Raw genomic sequence first — 20,615 nt, forward strand, 5'->3', positions numbered from 1 at the left:
TATCCTTGCTGTCTAGCAAACATTTGCAATAGCAGTCTTTAAACAACAACAACAACAAAGTCCTAAACTACCATTTTTCCTGCTTGCCCCATTGCCTTTTTAAGTCTCAACTACCTTTGTGAAATATGTGGGATTATCTTCCCTATGTTAATGAGTATCCTTTTAATCACTACATTATCACAGGCGCAACTTCTGTTAAGGATCAATAAGCCAATGACAATTTGATGTCCAAAGGAACAGCAATGTGAAGTTAAATGTTTACGGTTGGATTTGCATCAAGTCTGCAAAGTGACAAATACTGACTGAAAAATGCCTTTTAGGGGCAGTTGCTATATGTCAATATTTTTCTGAAACAAATGGAACCAAGTCCAAGAGAAAGAAGCAATGGTTACAGCAATACAGAAGGAAGAAGAATAAGGTAGGAAATGAAAAGGATGAAAGTCTGCCTTTAGAAGTATTTGGAAAGATCTTGACGACAGAGTAAAAACAAAAGGGGTGAAAGAGTTAAGCTATGCAACAAAAAAAGCACAATAATATCTCCAAATAAATCTTTAATTTCTCACTTCCCACTGATATACTTTTGTAGTTTTTCTTTGAACAGAAGTACATTCACTAATTCCCAAAACCAATTAATTAGATTAAATCTAAAATTGAGTGAAAAATATTTTCCAATTCCTAGTTCTACAAACTAATAGCCACTTCTGCCAAAAATTAAAAGTAACTTACAATATTTGGCTTTCAACCTACTGAATTTTAATTTTATCAGCTACTAAATTACAATAGATAGAATGAGATACAAAAATAAAATTTGAAGAGGTAAGTGAGTCTTTGTAGCACATTTTCACACACAGAAGAATTTCCTCACAGCTTTTTTTCAAATTACAAAATGTTCTCAAAGCTAATACTGGCATATTGGCATAAATACACTATTTCCTGAAGTTGTGAAGGAGGTCTCACATTTGCCTGATACTGCTCCAGTATCACATGGCCTGGAAACTCTGGCTCGGGAACGGATGCAAATTTCTTGATGATGTCCTCGAGAGCCTGAAGCCCCGCCATGCGCAGCTGGTTGCTGTGGTCTGTGGCAGCCATGAATGCCATCCGGATAAGGTCAGAGAGATGGAGTACCAAGAAGTCATCTTAGAACAAAACAGAAAGAACTATTCAGTAACTTAAAAGATAGCTAACATGATGAATACGTGCAGTATTTTCTTCATTGACATGCATGAATTTTACCTATTTGTTTTCAAAGGTCCACATTTAATGCATGGAAGAAGCAGGAAAGAATGCAACCTAGTTTTCTTTCTTGTTTTCCACTTTGCCTCCCCCCACAAAGTGATTCTGTGGCTTTTATTCCTAAGACAACCTTAAAAACTGAACAGAAATTGTGTAGAATGAAGTATGTAAATGTGGCTAAGTAGCTTAGAATATATTAAAAAATTTAGTAAAGCTAATTTGAATGATCCCCCAAACATACAGAAAATCTTCATGGCAATTCCTGCTCCTGCTCGAGTCCTATGCTTACAGTGACCCCTGCTGATATCAACACCTACATCCGAGTATGCCTCTGGTGCTCCTCCCAAAAACCACATGCAAGGCTGTAAGCATGCAGACAAGCAAAATACATAGCTTGGTAACATTTCTGAAAGGATTATTCTTCTCTAGGTAGTCATTTTATTGCTTTTCTTACTCTCAGTTTGAAATTACCACATGTTGTACAACTAACATGAAAATAAATTATTTAACAACATCCACTGTTACTAATGAAACCCATAAGTTGCCTAAGCTATTTTCAAGTCTCAAGGTAGAAAAGGAAAATGTTTTTGTGGCTGAAACTTTTCAGAGGTGAATCAGTAAAGAAAGACTGAAAATCACCTCCAAAATACAGTGATAAAGCCTGCACTTTTTCAGACCATCAGAGACAATAGTAAAATCTGAACATTTTAGAAGCTGCACTTGGTGGGGACAGAATTTTGCTGAGTTTTCCTTTTTACAACGATACCGAACACATCAAAATTCACTTTAAATAAATGCTTAAATAAATAGATAAAATTTTCCAGATTATGATATGCGATTCTCTGCAGGACCCTATAAGCAGCAGTTATTTCATTATTTTGTTTGTAATGTAAAGACACGACAAAATAAACTTTCCTGAAATTGTTCCTTCCTAGTCTTCAGTGGTCTTGGCCTCAAATCAAGTCAAAAACCAGATTCTCACAAAAGCAATGCACAGTGCTGGAACCAGGCTGCACTAAAGCACAACAGGCAAAGACCTGATAACTCTCCATATCATACCAGACACCCTCAACAACACAGACACCAAAATCCATTCATGTCACACATTCTATGATGCTCACAGCATTCATCCTACACAAAGTCCTCATGAGCACTACACAGGATGCTCATAGCATTCATCCTACATACACAAAGTCCTCATGAGCACTACACAGGTGAATCCAAACAACCACAAACGGGGACAACTCAAGGACAGACACCTCACACCATCTGAAAAACATTTCTTCACAAAACTACTATGCCATCTAGGATCTCTCAATTTTGATCCTCTAACTCATAAAACTATCTTTGGAACATGAGCTTGAAAACTAAGATTTATCACTCTCATGGATACCAAAAGAACAAACCTTATAAAGTCTCTGTCTTTTTGTAACTCCCTCCCACATCCCCCTCCTTCTGCAACCAATGCCATGGCAATAATTACCTAGCTTGATCCCTTCTTTTTTTCTTTTTTACCATCTCTTTAGATTGGAGATGCTAAAACAATCTCAAGTTTAATTCATTGCTGTCATTACATTAAACTCTGAAAACACTCCCAGCTTGCCCTTAGCTAGAAGTTTATTGCTTCTGTTTCAGAATTGAGAAAACCCTTGCATCTCTAAGGTTTTTTTCCCCTTAAGCAGACCAGTCTTTCAGAACTGGTGTGTTCCAGAAAACCTCATTCTTTGTGCTCACAGTACTGTAACTAGAGTGGTTGTAAAGACACAGTTTTATTGATTATTGCTGGGCATTTCCTTCGGTTTTGACCGTCTGAATGAAAGAGTAAGTGCTTATTATTTTTTTTCTTGGTTGTGTAATCTTAAGCTGTAAAGAGGTGTCAAAATGAAAATAAAAAAATTAAGAACAAAACCAAAGCATGCAATTACTTTTTGGGTTTTTAAGTCTGGCTGAACGAGCCAGTGCCAGGTCGAAGTGAGCCTTGTTGGCATTCTCACACAGCATGATCACCCGGCACAGACAGTCTGCCGCAAACACGCGAGTGGCCCAGCGAGGTGCCACAGAAGGCTTGGACTTATCCTCTTCACCCAAGGTGGTAAACATTGTGTCATCATCCATCTCATCCTTCTTCTCCAACTCCTCATCCTTCCCTCCTCCCAAGGGAGCAGCAGTGCTCATGTCTATGACATGGAACAATTAAAAGGAAGAAAAACATGCCACTGTTAAAATCCACAGAAGGCAGTTAAGGACATGAGCTCAAGCCTTTCCTTATACTGAGATTCAGAACAGACTAATTCTTCTGTAGAAACACTTGACAAATGTCCAAAAGCAAGAGTGTATCATTAAAAGAAATGGTTTTCACCTCTGTTCTGGGTTAAATTACCCTTTATTTGTCTTACATGATATGAGATAAATTCCTGTGAATATTAATTCTCCACAGTTACCAACTATAGCTGAATCCCCTATCTAAACTGCCCAGTTCTGTAAATTAACCCATTAAATTGCCAATAAACAAGATAAGGCTCAGAATTAAAAGAATTATCAGGCTCAGAATAAAAGAATCAGCTTAGCTTTGAATTATTCAGCTCCCACTTCAAGTGGAAGACAAAAAGCAAGTTAAACTGAAACAAAATTACAAAGTTCCATGCCATGGACAGCTATGCAGCCAAACAGGCCACTGATAGTACCCAAAAATGTGACTAACATTCAAAAAATTATTTTCTCTAGGTGTAGGTTAGAGACTTCATTTCAGAAAATAAAAATTATTTCAGGGATTACATAAAAAACCAAAAGCCCAACATGGACCAAAAAATCCATCACCAAACATGCACGTATACTTTTGCTATTCAGAAATGAAAACATAAATCCTCAATGACAAGGTCTAAATTAGCAAAATGCCAAAACAGTGACAAAAATTACCCCAGCAATAATTAGAAGAGAATTAAAGGAAACTATTGCAATGCATGCTTCTTAGAAACTAAGGCATGCTTCTTAGAAAGTCTAAATTTAAGCAACTGAAGGGCCAAGACATTCAATAAAGAAAAAGGCTATGGCAAATCAAACATGGATGAGGTTAATGCATAACAACAGCATTTTGAGAAGGCATCCAGGACCTTATGTGGCTGATTTGTAAATCTCTGCTTAAAAGCAAACCACATTTTGGTCATATGCCAGTTAGCTGGATCATAGGAGATCAAAGTGAAGTTGCTGGCTTACAATACACCTGAGAGATTCATTTAAATATGGTTATCTCTGAGACATGTCACCTACTAATAAATAAATAAGAAATTGGACAACCATGTAAAAATTTTAAGACCCATCCCACATGAAATAACAAAAAGCCATGCCAATTTAAAACTCAGGAAATGAGGTCTTTCTCACTGGGCAGATTTGTGGTAACCACATTGCATAAAGAAATTATTGGTAGCATTACTCATCAGTAAATGTAAAGCTGGCAGCATTTAGAAACAGCTTCAGGATGAACTCACACATGCCAATAAACAAGCATAAATGCAATGGAAATGAGCAGATTCTGCGTCATAACCATCCTACAAGCTGAAAAACAGGAATAAGGTCTCAGAGGACAAAATCTGTGCAAACAAATCTGCAAGGCTGAATAACAAACAAAAATTTCATCACCATGGTAACCCAGCATCACATCAGTAATTCATGAAACCTCATAAAAGAAAGCTCAGAATGTGTACAGAGGTCTTCTCTCTGTACAACCCTGATGCATACAGGCTAAAAAGGATGTCTGCTTTCATTAAGATACTGAAATGTCAGACTTACAAACACCGTTCTTCTCCATTGGAAATCCTACTTCAAGCAGCTAACTTTTTCCTTTTACAAGCAATATTCTGAAACATAACATCGATAATTCCTTCTTTCTATGGCAGTTTAATTGCACTACAATCAAATTCTGTATACAATATAACCTGCATTTTAACTAGGATAAAAGAGAAGCTCCAAACCAATATTGCCAGAACACACTAATGCTAAGGACATACCATCATTTATGTGAATGAGACAGAACACTTACCACTGGAAGCTGCAAGGACATCCTTACAAAGCATGAGCCAGTGAGAAAGGTTTTCCACTGCCAGAGATGAGAGCATGTGTCCCAGAGTGTCATGGATATCTGAGCACAGTTTCCGATCAGTCTCCCGATCCAGCATCCCGAACAGGACGCCCTCCAGGCCTGTCTCTGTTATATTAACCCCCTGATGCCGGCAGTGAGTGTCTCGCCGAGAGCCAGCCCCTGGTGCAAAAGGATTCATGTCTGCAAAGCGAGAATGAGAAAGCTTTTCTAAAATCAGGAACTCAGTTCTAAACTTTGATGCAACAGACTTGAATTGGTCATTGTGTACCTGTGTGTGTATAGCTCAAAGATCACCAAGATGATACTGATATTTTTCTGAATCAACACTAGAAAGATTTCTAATAAAGCAATTAATTTCATCTGCAAGGCAAATAACACCTCCAAGTATCAGTTAAAAAAGTCAGCAATTAATTTCATCTGCAAGGCAAACACCTCCAAGTATCAGTTAAAAAAGTAAAAAAAACCCCTCTCTTCAAGGCACATGGCCCATGAATTCGTAAAAAACCTAACAGTATTGGACTCTAAAGACTCTTCTCAGAGACAGACATCGCTGGTATCATTTGAGTAAGGTCACAATTCTACATTTGTGTGAAGACTGTGCTGATCAACATTGTTGAGCCTCGTATTTTCAAAATAAAATTATACATGTAATAATTAGACCAGCCAGCAAAGTCCACGGGGATTGCAGATATGATGCTAACAGAATATAACACAACCAGGCATCTGGATCAAACAGCACAGCATTAAGTCAATTTTCAAAATAACAAGAGCTATAATACTAGAAAAACTGTAAAATGATTCCACTGTGTATATACCGTGTTCCCTATTTCATTGCCAGCCTTAATGAGAGAGAGGTTTAAGTCTGAATTTCACAAATAATTAAATAATAAATTTGTTGAATTAATAAATTTGTTAAATTATAAACAAAATTCCAGAGGTAAAAGCAGGGGTGTGGCCAGAAGTTACTGAAATCAGAAGGGACAGTTAAGGGGTTTTCTCACTAAGGGTACAAGGGGCTTTTGGGCTTTTCCCCTTCTTTCTGAAGGCAAAGCACACATATGCACACATGTGCATTCAACTGTTGCAAAAAGGCCATGTGAAAGAAATACATACTGATAGCACTGTTCTCCTTGTCTCCAGCGTTCTTTGCCAAGCTCATGGCATATTCACACACTTCTGACGCTTCCCTCTGAGCGAGCTGCCGCAAACACGCCACTGCAGCCCGGCGCAGCAGCAAGTGAGAGCTGCACAAATGGACCTGAAAGTCAAACCCATCACAGGTGAGTGAACTGCTGCACCCCAGTGTCAATAACTCAATGCTGCTAAGGACTAAAACCATTCAATTTTTCAGTTGTGCCCATGTGTGAGCTACTGGGAATCAAGTTCTGAAGATTCAGAAGTAAGAACTTTTCATAATATACAAATATCAAAATATAGCTGACATACACAGAGGTGACAGCTGTCTGGCTAAAGAGATAAAAGCTTAAATATTGGAACTACTGTGCCAGTATGATTTAGATTAATTACAGTTTCCAATTTGTTGCACTCCAGTACTACTCTGCCTGATATTCTGCTATAGCTGTAAATCACTTTCTTTTAAACAAAAAAGCCATTATCAAGTGCACTGCACATGACAGCTATAATAAAACCTGCATTTCACATTAGTAACAGAATCTATAGCATTAAGTTACTAAAAGTGCCTCTCAATAAGACAGCATAAGATTTTTTTGCTAATTCCTTTGAATCATCTAAAGCAGAAGCAAATATTTTCCTTACAGAAGAACTGTGTATGGTCTCTATTTTCCTGAGAGGAAATAGCTCCACAGAAAAGTGAATGTTTTTCCACAGTGGAAGAGGTGAAGAATGCCCTTTAAGAAACTCTAACTCTTTATTTACTCCAGGGTAATTTGGTTTCAAAAAACCAAATATCCATTTGCTTTCTTGGTATTAGGTTATTATGGGGATGGAAAATGCTTCCCTAAATGAAAGGGTTCTACAGTTTATAAAGCATTTTAACAGTACATCTTTATTCCACATATGAATATACAAGAATTTAGTCCTAAAAAAACAGACAGTCTTTAAAGAATTTCTAAATATCACAACTGATGTTGTTTCAATCACCTAAAACATAGAACATTTGGGAGATTCATTAATGTAAAGGGTATTCCATGATTCAAGCTACAAAACAAATAACTATAAGTTATGAAGCCAATGCAGGAAGAAGAAATTAAAACGAGAGTGTGGAACTGCATGGTTTAATTCTGATACCTGGCATTAATTCCATTCTGAAGAGTTGGCTAATGGTGCAGGTAAGGCAGACCTTGCCTACATTTGCATTTGCAGGATGAAGAAATGCCCAAGACAACTCAGAGGTAATCCTAACAAACTAAGTATAACTTGAGAGTAAGGAATATGAGAAAGGAAAAAAAAATAGCTTTCATTTAGCAGAAGACCATAAACTAACAGGAGAGAAACAAGAGAAAACCATGGGAAAAGATTTCAAAACAGCACTGTTTATTCATGTATGAACTTCATTGTCTGTAACATCACCCACTGGTATTTACAGAGTAAATAGGGATTATTTCTCATGTTGTACATCATATTCATACAAAAGAGCTTATCTCCTTCTGGGTGTGTTGCACTCCTCTCATGCAAAATTTTGTGAAGGGACAAGTGACATATTCTGTAAATACACTGCACTCCCAGGAGCGCTTGGGGCAGGGTGGGGCTTGGGTGTGCACAGGGCTGAGGAGAAGCACCTAATCATGAGAGGATGCCCTAGGGAAAATCTGGATGGCATGCGAAGAAAAAGGTCCAGTGTTGACATAAGGATTGCATTCCTTCAGGTAACACTGAGTCATCAGCGCCGCAAAGAATGGCATAAACAACTTTGCAAAACATCTAACAGACATTAGGGAGAAGCTTTTAAAATATCTCAGTATTGGACTACTGAACCCTCTAAAAATAACTTTTACAATAGTAATTATTAAAAAAAAAACCACCAACCTACACCAAAACCACACCCACACCACCTTTCCTCTTATATTCATATTTGGTATGTTTTGGGTTCAAGCCTTTGACTTACTTCCAGGCCTAAGCCAGGACTTGCTGACAGAACACTAATGAAAGAAGGTAGCAACATTAACAGCAGCAGCACCAGAGTTTGTATGTCATCCCCTAATATTCTGACAGTGGTAACATAAATACAAAATCTGCTACCTTTCCCCAGCTTGCTCACTTCCCTCTTTGCATGCAACTAGTTGGAGCAAACAGAGCATTTCAGAACCATTTTTACTCAGTTATATTATTCATAAATGCTTGCTATCTTACACTATTGAGGGTGAAAAAGAATCAGCCCCTATGACTTCAGTTTGGGCAGCATTCTGAAAATATGTAAAATGGTTTGGGGACTCCAGGGTTTTGCAAATATTACTTGCTTATTACATATGGCTATCCTTGCCATCTTGCTAAATATTTCCCCTGTCCTCTGCAAAGCACATGCATAAAACTTGGAAGACCAAAAGGGATGCATTTGATACTCACACAAAGACTGGGAACCAGACTGGACAGGTTGACATGCCGTGGTGCAAACATATGAAGCTGCTGAAGGCAGGATATAGCAGCTGCCTGAACAAGTGAGTCTGAATGGTCTTGTGTGATTGCACATCCCACCAAACAGGAAGAACGGATTGTTGAAATCGTAGCTCCATTACCTAATCATGTAAGAGGATATCCTTAACACAGCAAAACTTTTCTATCACATCTGCAGACTTTAAACCTTTGAGAAGCAAGAATTATTAAAGCTTCAATACACAAAAAAAGAGTTCTCAAATTAACATGCAACTTTTCTGATTTACCATGCAAATGAGAAACATTGCAGAGTGTTTCAGTATCTCTTTTTTAGCTCAGTGAAATAACATGCTGTCCAAATGAAATTCTGCATCGATAATCTCCAGTCAGAAATATTGTGAGACCTATCTTCCCAGGTCATGAAACCAGTTAATTATCTGAAGTTAGATTTTAAAAGTCTCTTTCATTCTATATATGTATAAGCAACATTTCACGCACTGAGCCATTTCCTAAAATATCAGGTAAGTCTTTTAAGTTCATATTTAATCTATGCAGACAATTTTAATTAGCTCCAACAGATGAGTAGCTCTCATCTATGCTCTACTAGAACAAGCATTTTAAAAGAACAGTATTTAATTTGAAGAACAATCCAATTCTGCATTTTAAGAATTAACCCACATCAGGTTTATAAAAATATTTTCAATTACAGAAATATAACCTGCAGAAGACATTCTACTCAAGTTGTTATTTTAAAAGTTAACCATATTCCAGGTCAAAAGGTTAACAGATACACAAGTTCAATTAAACCATCTAGAACTATGTCATAACTAAAATCTTAAGTCTAGCCATTTAGAGTTAAAATTCCATTAGTGGCTCTCTGGCATTGTATCAAACACCATCCTATAAATATTCCTAAAAATCCCAGTTAGACAAAGTTACAAATCTGTGGTTTTAACACCTGAGGCACAGAATTTCAGACACAGTGTTTGGCATGACAAGATTTTAAGTATCTACAATAAGGTACAGAGATCTAAGGATATCAAGAACGAATGGAAATTAGTTATAGTTCACAGTATCATCCATTGTATCAAACTTAAGCTCTTGCCATCAGTTTAAAATAAAATAAACACATGTTAAAAAAATGGAGGAAAAAGCTTGTCTGATGCCCCACAAAGATACACACAGTAAAACATGCAGCAAGGGTTTCATGGCTTACCTACCACGCAAATTTACCATTAGCCAAAACACCATACCTCACTGCAACTTCTTTATACAAATCTCAAACTGCAGTCAGAAAAGCCCCAGTCATAAGGAGGATCAAAATGAGGTTGTTTGCAGGACTGTAACTGAAAGAGGTAACATCGCCTCTCCCACCTGCAACTAACTAACTATATTCTTCCATTTAAGGTTAAAATATCATCTTTATCCAAGGTAGATTTTTTTTTCACATCAAATTGCCACTAACCTTGCAGCTCAGGCCCAACAGTAGTGATTATAGCCCCAAGGCACCTGCCCAGGCACTGATGCACTTCTGTGTGCGACGGAGGGACAGTCAAGAGCAGAGTGAGAACAAGCGAGAGCGTCGGCTCCACGTACCCACGGTACATTGGTCCACTGGAATCCACGATCAAGGCAAGGGAATGGAGAGACCAGGTCTACCAAAAACACAAAGGAATGTTTTTCAGTAATGCAATCAGGAAATTAAACAGTTTTTTATGCAGTTGGAGCCTAGCTCCGTACTCCCATTCTTAAATGCGTCTAATTCTCGACTCTGACTCCAGAAGTGTTTCCAAATTTCCCAGACCTCAAGCAATCACCTGAGAGTTTAAATATATCTAACATATTGTTTAGTTATCTGCAGTTCTGGGAATAATGGAAATAAGGTGACAAAGAATTTGAGAAAAAAATATTCTTAAGCACTTCAAGGAAGAAAAATACAAGCACAAACAACACATCCACTTAAAACAAAAAGGAAAAAAGAAAAGTGACTTGAAACAGGAGAAAGAGTGAATCATTCCACTATAAAACTGGAGGCAGAGTCTGAAATGGGCAGCTTACAAAGCCCTTAGCAGAGATGGTCTTTTATATTCCAGTAGGAAACTATTTTCATGACAAGCTGAAAGGTTCAGATGCATCTTTCTAACTTTCTTATTAGCAGGTACAAGAGAAAAAAGAAGTATTGTTCAGTCAGTGTACTATAGCATGAGGGAAAAAATGGTGAAAGATAGACCTATTTCAGTTGAAGGTGAGTAAACAACAAAAGAGCAAAGTAATTTATTGTAATTGTCAAAGCAAGAAGCAGGTAAGAGGACTGTCCTTTTAGATCCTGACGTTTCACTGGAAGTAAATTCCACTGACAGACCTGAAAGCATTAGCTTGCTCTCCGTAACACCCTACTAAATGATCTTACTTCAGAATTTTCTCACATTAAACACATGACTAAGATAAAAGACTATTACTATTACAAAGCTAGACTCTTAGGAATAAGCTGGAAAACCTGCCTTTAAAATTGCTACTTTTTAATCCTCTCTGATGCAATCCAAAAACCATTAGCAGTAGCAATCATCTAACTACCTCTACAGTCCTAATCCTGTGGTAGCACATTACAGCTTATCCTTTCATGCCTGTAAACTTCCATTATTCATACTTCCATACAGTTTCTGTGTAACCACACTGATTCAGTGAGGGATGAGGTTTAAAAGCTTAGTTTTTCACAGTGGCTGGGTGCTCTATTCTCAACAAAAAGTAAGGTAGATATGCAAGTTCAGCCTGGACTTCCCCTTTATACTTCTTTTTCTTTTTTTTTTCATAAAACATTAATCTTTCCAATTTCTTTTTGAAATTATTGGTACACAATTATATGCCTCAAATTACCCACTCATACTTGAAGTTGGTTACGCATGCAAATTGCACATTGTCTTTCCTTAAATTAATAAAATTCAAAAGAGACTTAAAGTTGCATTTATAGATTTTTTTTTAACATTATCTCCAAAAACACACTAGGCTTGTCTTCCCAACTGATAAACCTAGTAACTTTGATTTTTTTTTCTATTGCTCTGAGGAAAAGAAATAAGAAGGTACTCAAGTGCATGTTCTATCAAGTTAACAGTAAACCAAGGTGTAAGTATGATTCTTTATAGCTACTGGGGGCTTCATCTTCTCAGGCTGTGGGTATAAAGTGCCACTACTCTCCAAAACCATTACTCTTTCAACAGCATGTTTAGTCCCCTTTCTACTATACCAGCAACTTTCAGCAGTCAAGTCATCCTCTTGTGAAACTTCATATCTATAGTCCACAGTAGATAGAAACCCCTCCCTATCCTAGACTTGGTTCCTACTGATTCCCCTTCTGCCCCCTAACTGCAATTTAGCTTGCAACAGATTTCTGTGCTCATAATATAACCCTGCAAAGATGATGGCCTGTGTATGTGATACTTGACAGAGGAAACTACAGCTCATCACCTGAGACTCCAGTAAGCGATTACATGTCAGTTATCAGCTAGCTATCAAAAGCTTCCTTTTAGGCAGCTAAGGCAACACTAACACATGTTGCTTTAAAGGCAGTTTGGAGTACGCCCACAGAGCATCACTCTGGCACAGCGGACAAGCAGACACATGTCCTTTCGAATTCACCTGACCACTTCCAACTGCCGCTCTAAATAGCTATGAAGTTACACTTTAATTACACTGTATCTTTGGGATTCTGTACTCTGGGAGTTTATAAGAAAAGATTCACTTTCTTCATGCTCCCTGGCACATGCTACATCTATTAAAACTGACAACGTCTACTACAGAGTATCTGAACAGGTCATTTAAAATTTAATCTTCATCTTGAACATTTTAAGTGATTTTGTGGTGATTTGTTTTTTTTTACCTGGACTTCAGGAGAGGTTCCATCTTGTGCCAAAGCCAAGAGGATACTGACACTAGTTTTCAAATGCTGTCCAGAACCTATTCCACCAACATAGCGATGGAGACAACCCAGAGCCAAGGAATGGCCTGTTCTTGATACAACATCTCGAGCAGATTTTAATCTATCAATGTTAAAATATAAAGAAATCACTTCATTCAGTAAGTTTGTTACACAGAATCTTAGAAGTACTACAACAGTGCAAAAGACTAATAAAGTTTTGCAGGCCATCTTATAAAATCTTGAGAAGCCTAAACAACAGCAGAAACAATGTATTTACTCTAGATTGCTATCAATCCAGGTTACATATAAAACAAGAGGAAAAAAGGTATTTTAATAATTATTTTCTTTTTTTCTGGTCAGAACTTGACCTTTTATATGAAGAAGAATTTAGACAGATATAGAAAAAGAATCCAGATTTTACAAGTGTTTCAGAGCAGACTAATTTAATAATCATTCCAAAACCACTGGTGTAAAAAGGAATTAAGAATTAAAAAATGACAACACACACTGAGAAATGACAAACTGGCAAATCCATTTTTTTTATATAGCTGTTTTCTTCTACAGCTGATTTTTATGCCTTTTCCATGAGAGCCTTTTAATTTTTTTAAACAGCCCTTTACAATGAAACTAAAACAGAATGAGTAGCATTTTGAATGATTTGGTTGTAGGAAGTTGTATGCATTGACTTATTGAGTATTTTCCACAATACTGCTTCTGAATGCATGTCACATACATCACCTGGTAATTAGATGCCTTTTCAGTGGTGAGGAAGAGAGATAAAAGAAGGGATTTCCTAATAAGGACAAAGATTTTTTTCCCCAGGTTGACTGTATATGAGAGACATGCATGCTCTTGGCCATCAGCAAACAACAAAGTAAATGCACATCTCAAATACAAAAAAAACCACTGGGCTGTCAACAGAATGACAACCATTAACAACTTACAAGTTAATCTAGATAAGAAACCAAGGAAAGTCCCAGTAATAGAAATTCAATGAAAGACAGCAAGGATGATGTACTTTATTACAAGATGAAAGGGTGAGAAAAATTTAACTACTCAGAGGTAAGAGAGCTGGACTGAGGCCATGTTCATGCACCTAACCCAGCCAAAAACATGGGCTGCAGTCCTGAGGCAGCTGCATTCTGATTCAGAAATACGCTGATGCCTTAAATTTAAGCAAGAAATTGGGACACATACTATCTTGTTGCTTCTACCAGATATCTTCCTAAAGACCCAAGATAAACAACAGAATATGAAAAAAACACGGGCCAGTAAATCAGTTAAATCAATGTGTAAAGAGTGAAACAGAACCACTATTACATAATTGACGTTACAGACATACTTAATGTAAGCTGTGCTTATCCATCTGATACAGTTTAGTCACCTTCAGGTAACTCCTCAAAAGTTGTTCACCAGTATCATTTCACATTCCAAGTGTTTAACAATTCAGTTTTTATTCCTCACATGAAATAAATCCAAAAGAGAAGAATCTGTTTAAAGTTTTCTTAGATCTATGTAACCATAGGGATCAAGCACGAAAGAAGAGAATAATGAATATTGTATTTAGAAAAGGAATCTTCCAAACTACATTAAATTACATATTATATTAAATTGCTATTTTATTTCATTTTCTGAATTGAAATCAACTTACTTATCAAAACTGTACTGAGCCATTCTAGCAATGAAAGAGGCTTCTCCAACCACTTGAGCCATTCTGCCGAGAGCTTCACCTGCTGCACATCTCAGAATAGGGTTAGGATTATCAAGGGCACCCATTACAAGCGTCAAAGCAGATTTGCGGACTTCTTCTGGTCCTAATGTGCTTTTATTCTCAGCTAAACCCTGCATTAAAAATTAAAAAAAAAAAAAAAAGAAGAAGAAGAAGAATCCAAACACCCAATGTAGGGGAGAAGAAAATATATTTCAGACCATCAATGAAAACTATGCGCTTTTGCTTTTGTTTCAGTTTGTGGTAGTTCATCCTAAAATAAATTGGTTGAAAACATTTGAAACCCAAAATCAACAACATCCTGGGTCTCATTATGTTTGCCAATATTCTACCTATTTCACATACAGGAAGACCTGTTGCACCAGTCTTTTTAATCAAATGCATTACCTACATGCACCCTAATCCTACCAAATCTGATCTAGCTTTACATGGGACACCTCAGGAAAAAAAAAAAAAAAGAGAAGCTTTAAAAATCTAACAGCAAAAATCTAATAGGAAAACCACAGACCAGTCACATTTCTACAAGAATCACTTAAATTGAAGACATTATAGATACATAAAAGTATTTTTTTCTTTATAATCACATCCTTCCAAACATTTATACAGCCTCTTATATGAACACTCTACAAAACAGTAACACTAAACAGCGCTTTTGCAGTTTCTTTTACTCTGGGAGAAATAATTAAACACATGTAAAGCAAAAACACTGCACGTACTATAGAGCAAGAAGTCAAAGGTTCTACCTTAGATCATAATTTTCTGAAGTGCTCACTTCAGTTCAATTTTGCCCATTTTTTGACCACTTGGCATGGCATGGGAGCTTCCAGAAATCTGCCTCAGAATCTACATTTCAACTTGTAGCAATGTAAATCACATTTTTAAGAACAACGCAAAGAACTGAGGTGCTGTTTTGCCAATGTATTTTGCCAATCAACCAAAGACATGGAGCTCCAGTAACAGTTTAATCTGGGCAGTGATTATTTGTGACTTGCTGTCTTACTTTCTGATTTGCATCAGGTTGCATTTCCACGTCTAGACAGAGAGCACACAGCAGTAGCTGCAGTCAGTGGGACTGGGCATAAGCACCTAGAACTCTGTGCAATAAGGCAACCAAAATGTAAACCCAAAGCTATTCAGTTAGACGGCCACATCTGCACAATACTCTGTGACTTGAGAGGTTTTCTAAATATACATGATAAAGTACTTAAATCCTTGAATCCAGTGTAAATAAAACCACAGGACTGAAGATGAAAAGACAGTCTGAATACTATAGAATGCTGAATACTATAGAATGCTGATGAGTGTAGAACGCAGTCATGAGCCTCATCTGTTCTCTGTACTGATACATGAAGATAAGAGCTTAAGTTGGTATCCAGAAAAAAATTCAATTCTGGAATTTTCAAATTTTTGAATTCTTGAGTAACTTTAGTAACACTCTTCTACCAGCCCTTTGTGCTGAATGCAAACTGATGAACTTGGGCTTTCATTACAAGTTTACCAGTCCTACCTTCAAGGCACTAAGAACAGCAGTAAAGATATTAAGCTGCACAGCTTGCTGGCGAACACCTTTAGCCTGCTTGACACATTCAGCAAAGTGATCCAACATCTGTAATCTAAAAAAAAGGAAAGAACATAATTGAAGCGATAGCCTTTCAAAATACAAACTGAAGCACAGCTGGTAAAAACCACACACATCAAAAGGGCCTTTTAAGTTCAGTAGCAGAATTTATGCTTCAGGGGCTGCAGAAGGTATCTGCTATAAGCAGTAACAGCAGAGCTGCTCTGAACATCCCTTTGCTGGTTCTTCTAGTTCATCCACAAATATTTACTCTTCCTTTGAAGAAAACACCACCAAGAGGAAGTGAATCTTCAGGTGCATTTGGCTGTATAATTAGAAAGCTATGAGGACCAGAGTGGAAAAATTATGTCTTTCCACTACAATTTAAAATAGTGTTACCCTTCGTATTTGTTGTTCTGTTTCTATTGTTTTTCCCATTTAATGTCCATTCCTGCCCCCACTCCTCCCCAGAAAACATTACTGGGAGGAGGAATATCCCCTTGAAGATAGCAAAAACAGGAATATAATGAATAATCTGTATTCTTAATTACTCAGCAGTTCCCAAGGTACATCTTTTCACCATTAACAACAGGTATAGACCAGGGTGAATTACCCCAAGATGGTCTCAAGTCTATCCTGCACTTACTACAAAATGAGGTTCACTGCTATGAAAAAACTGCTCCCAAAAGATTTGCATTGAAAGCTGATTTTACTTTGAAATGCTTCTTAGAACTGTTTTCACCCTGTGCTCAGGGACAAATTGCCTAAACTGAGTAACAAAATTTGTCCTGACAACTCATAACTCTGTAGAGGTAATGTGAAACACAAAGGAAAATAAGTTGAATTCCATTTCCTCTTTTTCACTGTGCATACAATTCCTTGCTGACTATAAATCAAATGGTCTTACTTGTGGCAGCCAAATGAAATTCAGTGGAGGCCCCTGCTGTTTTCAAGGCTGATTTGAAGTTAAGTGCAATGGGTACTTTTGCAGGAAATTTTGGTTGCAGAGATATTACTACTGTTAAATGCAGTATGAAAAGAGAAGAATCTAGTCTCCATCTCTAAACACTAATCTTCAGAAAAGATAAAACTGAGGAAATCACTTTATTTCTGAAGTGACTACACACATTCTGGAATCCTGAGACACAATGGACATCAAATACTAAACTCTGAATTTAAAGACAGTTGATACCTTAGTCAATTCTTATTTCAGGAAAACAAACAAACAAACAAATAAAAAAGTCCCCAACACAACATTACCCAGAGAAACAATGCATTAGGCTCTGAAATTGAACACTGATGTAAACTGACCTATGTTTGTAAGAGACATGAGGAAAAACCACACCAAAGAGAGCCACAGATGCATCAATGACAGATACTCCCAAAGGAAGAGGACCAGGTACAGCTTCACCAGCAGGGATGCGCAAATAAATAGAAGAGGGATCATGTTCCAGAGCACCACTTCCAGATGCACTGTTTGGCTGAAGCTGCAAAATTCCACACAACATCAATACCTCTGAATATATCTTTGCACACAAAATTTGGAACTAGAGATAACTAAGATACATATGCAGTAGTTAAAACAAGAGAATAGCTTCCAAGCACCTGAATACAAGTGCAGTATCCTCATGCATACACATTAGCATTTATAGGGTCAGCTGAATTCTGAAGGGTTAAAATCGTTAACAGCCAGATAAATACACAAACTATCACTTCTGGCATTAAGAGATCAAAATTAAGAGAAAAGCAGATTAATTCTGGTACTAATAGTAGCTTCTGGACCATTGAATATGAAGCACCATTTCAGATAGAAGGTTATTCAGTCACTCTCTGAGCACAGAGTTACAGTACAGCGTATTAAATGATCCGTTTTGGCTATGATATGCCCCACCAAGAAAGAATTAGGAACACTACTAAAATTATAAACTCTCCTATAATCAAGAAAATACTTCCTAACCATCATTCTTTCATGAAACACCATTAAACAATCATCTATTTTCTCTGAAGAAAATTCTATATTCTTATCAATTATTTAATCGTGAAACAAAATTAGAGTCTCGTAGGTCTGCATTCTTCTTTTAGAAGGCCAGAAAACACAGCAAGGTTTGTTGACACCTCTATATCATTAAAAAATGAAACATTACTAAGCACAAGAGAATCATAGAATGATAGAAAGGTAGGGGTTGGAATGGATCCTAAAGATCACCTAGTCCCAAGGCTACCCTACCATGGGCAGGGACATCTTCCACTAGAACAGGTTGCTCAAGGCCTTATCCACCCTGGCTTTGAACACTGCCAGGGCTGGGGCATCCAAATGACTGCCCCCATGGCAATCACCAGTGTCTCACCACTCTCACAGTGAAAAATTTCTTCCTAATATCTAACCTAAATTCCCCCTTTCAATTTGTGCATGTTACTCCTTGTCCTATCACTACACTTCCAGATGAAGAGTCCCCCTCCAGCTTCCCTGTAGGCCCCCTTCAGATACTGGAAAGTTGTTCTGAAGTCTCCAAGCAACCTTCTCTTCTTCTCCAGGATGAACAGCCCCAACTGTCTCAGCCCATCTTCACAGGGGAGGTGCTCCAGTCCTCCTATCAACTTTGTGCCCCTTGTCTGGACCTGCTCCCAACAGCTCCATGTCCTCCTTATGTTTGGGACACAAGAGCAGAGGGGCAGAACCACCTCTTTATCCTGCTGGCCACACTGCTTTTGATGCAGCCCAAGATTCCAGTGGCTTTCTGGGTTGTGAGCACACACTGCCAGTGTCCTGTGACAGACTACAGATCTCCACTTACCAAAAGCACCACTGTTTTACAGGCAGGAAGTGGAAAAAAAAAAAGGGGGGGAGGGAAAGGAGGGAGTGAAAAAGCTCTGTGCACTGAAGCCTGCACTGGAAGTCTACTATGTCCTCCACAACAAACAAAAGTTTGTAAAACTCCTTTTTGCTTTGACATGATGATCTTGGCTCAGAAAGCTTCCCACACCCTTGGTATCAGTCTTGGCTTTTGGATCTGCTCCAATCAAACCTTCTGAGACACCCTCCTATTATTAGATGGCTGCTGCAGAAGAGGAATTTTCAGCCAACAACATTGTGTCAACACTTTCAAATGAAATGTAAGATTTCTCACTACACCTATAAAACCAGTTAAATCTTGTTTTGCTACAACACCATTTGCAATATTGATATTTTGACAGCAGTTTCATTATGAACATGTTAGGTGGAACCTGAATTTCTCCTAATTCAAAAAACTTTATATGAGAACAACTTCTAGGCTAGGAAGATTGGAAGGGATATTGAGTTAGGTTTCTTTTTAAAAGAAATGAGGCTGGTTCACTAAGCACAACCCTATGAGTAGCATTATGCAATTTATATCTCAGCTGTAGGTGGTTTTTAATCAAAACAGTACCCTGGAGATGGAAGCACTTACATCTAAAAAATCTCTGAAATAAGACTAAAAACAAGTTACGAAGCTCCAGTTTTAGAAGGCTTCCCCACACACACATCACACAGACAGGGCAGATAATTCATTCTTCTAGCTTTTTTTGTTACCTGATCTTCAATTGACTTATGATCTGTTTCCTGCAGCCAAGAGCCAAGCAGAACACTATCATCATAATGACAAAGAGACCTTAGGAGTGATGTGGTTGTATTAGCAGAGTTGTCTGTCAAAGTAAATTCTGCTACCAGCTCTCGAAGAAGCGCATTAAATGATCCTAGAAAGACAGACATTAAAAAGAATCATCAGTGCTTCTTAGCCAGAACATTTCAGCCAGGGATCAGAAGTTATAAATGTACCATTACCTCAATTTTAGAGGTAGCCAACAGAGAACTAAACCTGACAATACTAGAGTTGAGAGCAAGGCTTCAAATGGAACCGTAGGCTCTCAATTCCCAAATCAGGGGTACCCAAATACCTGAACAATAGGTAAGGTTGGAAACCACTGGAGGTCATCTAGCCCCACCTTCTGCTCAAGCAGAATCTACTAGAGCACAGAATTAGCAATTACTCAGAATTGTGTCCTGTTCTAAACAACAAATTGGGCCAGGATGACAATCCAGATGTAGAAAAAAAACCTGTTCATCCACATGATCATGTAGATAAAATGAATTAACAAAAAACCAAAGAAATCCAAAAAGTTAATCTTGTCAGACTGTGTGATAGTGGTTGGCAATTTACTAATAGCAGATCTGTGTAATAGATCAAATCAGGTTTAAAAAGGAAAACAACCAAACCAACCAAATAAAAAAACCCAAATGTAACCAAAACGAAACTTCCACTGTCACATCTGTTTTTCAGTATACCAAGAAATAAAGTTCTCTATCTTTTAAGTAACAATGACTTAAAAAACTGTTATTTGATCTCAGACCATGATCTCCATACCTCTTAATCCTACAAAGGGGACCATAACTGCTATACTCCAAGTGTTACTCTATGAATGCTTTGCAATACTCATACTCAGTAGCCATACTGTCAAGATGAGGGATATAGTAAAAAATTCTTGGAGATTCCCC

At 37.6% G+C, this 20,615-nt stretch overlaps 1 protein-coding gene across 1 annotated transcript in view; it reads right to left on the reverse strand.

The window, feature by feature from the left end:
- Window positions 1-20,615, reverse strand: part of HEATR5B (HEAT repeat containing 5B) — a 55,237-nt gene that overhangs the window by 22,518 nt on the left and 12,104 nt on the right. The window contains exons 14-24 of the mRNA XM_005416245.2: window positions 19,653-19,816; window positions 17,414-17,589; window positions 16,052-16,157; window positions 14,467-14,657; window positions 12,777-12,936; window positions 10,368-10,557; window positions 8,876-9,045; window positions 6,446-6,590; window positions 5,273-5,512; window positions 3,162-3,413; window positions 958-1,139 (exon numbers count right to left, since the gene is read on the reverse strand). Of these exons, the coding sequence (XP_005416302.1) occupies window positions 958-1,139; window positions 3,162-3,413; window positions 5,273-5,512; window positions 6,446-6,590; window positions 8,876-9,045; window positions 10,368-10,557; window positions 12,777-12,936; window positions 14,467-14,657; window positions 16,052-16,157; window positions 17,414-17,589; window positions 19,653-19,816 (1,976 nt within the window). The remainder of the gene's footprint in view (window positions 1-957; window positions 1,140-3,161; window positions 3,414-5,272; window positions 5,513-6,445; window positions 6,591-8,875; window positions 9,046-10,367; window positions 10,558-12,776; window positions 12,937-14,466; window positions 14,658-16,051; window positions 16,158-17,413; window positions 17,590-19,652; window positions 19,817-20,615) is intronic.

This window comes from Geospiza fortis, unplaced genomic scaffold (genome assembly GCF_000277835.1).
Source record: "Geospiza fortis unplaced genomic scaffold, GeoFor_1.0 scaffold41, whole genome shotgun sequence".
NCBI classification, from domain to species: domain Eukaryota; kingdom Metazoa; phylum Chordata; class Aves; order Passeriformes; family Thraupidae; genus Geospiza; species Geospiza fortis.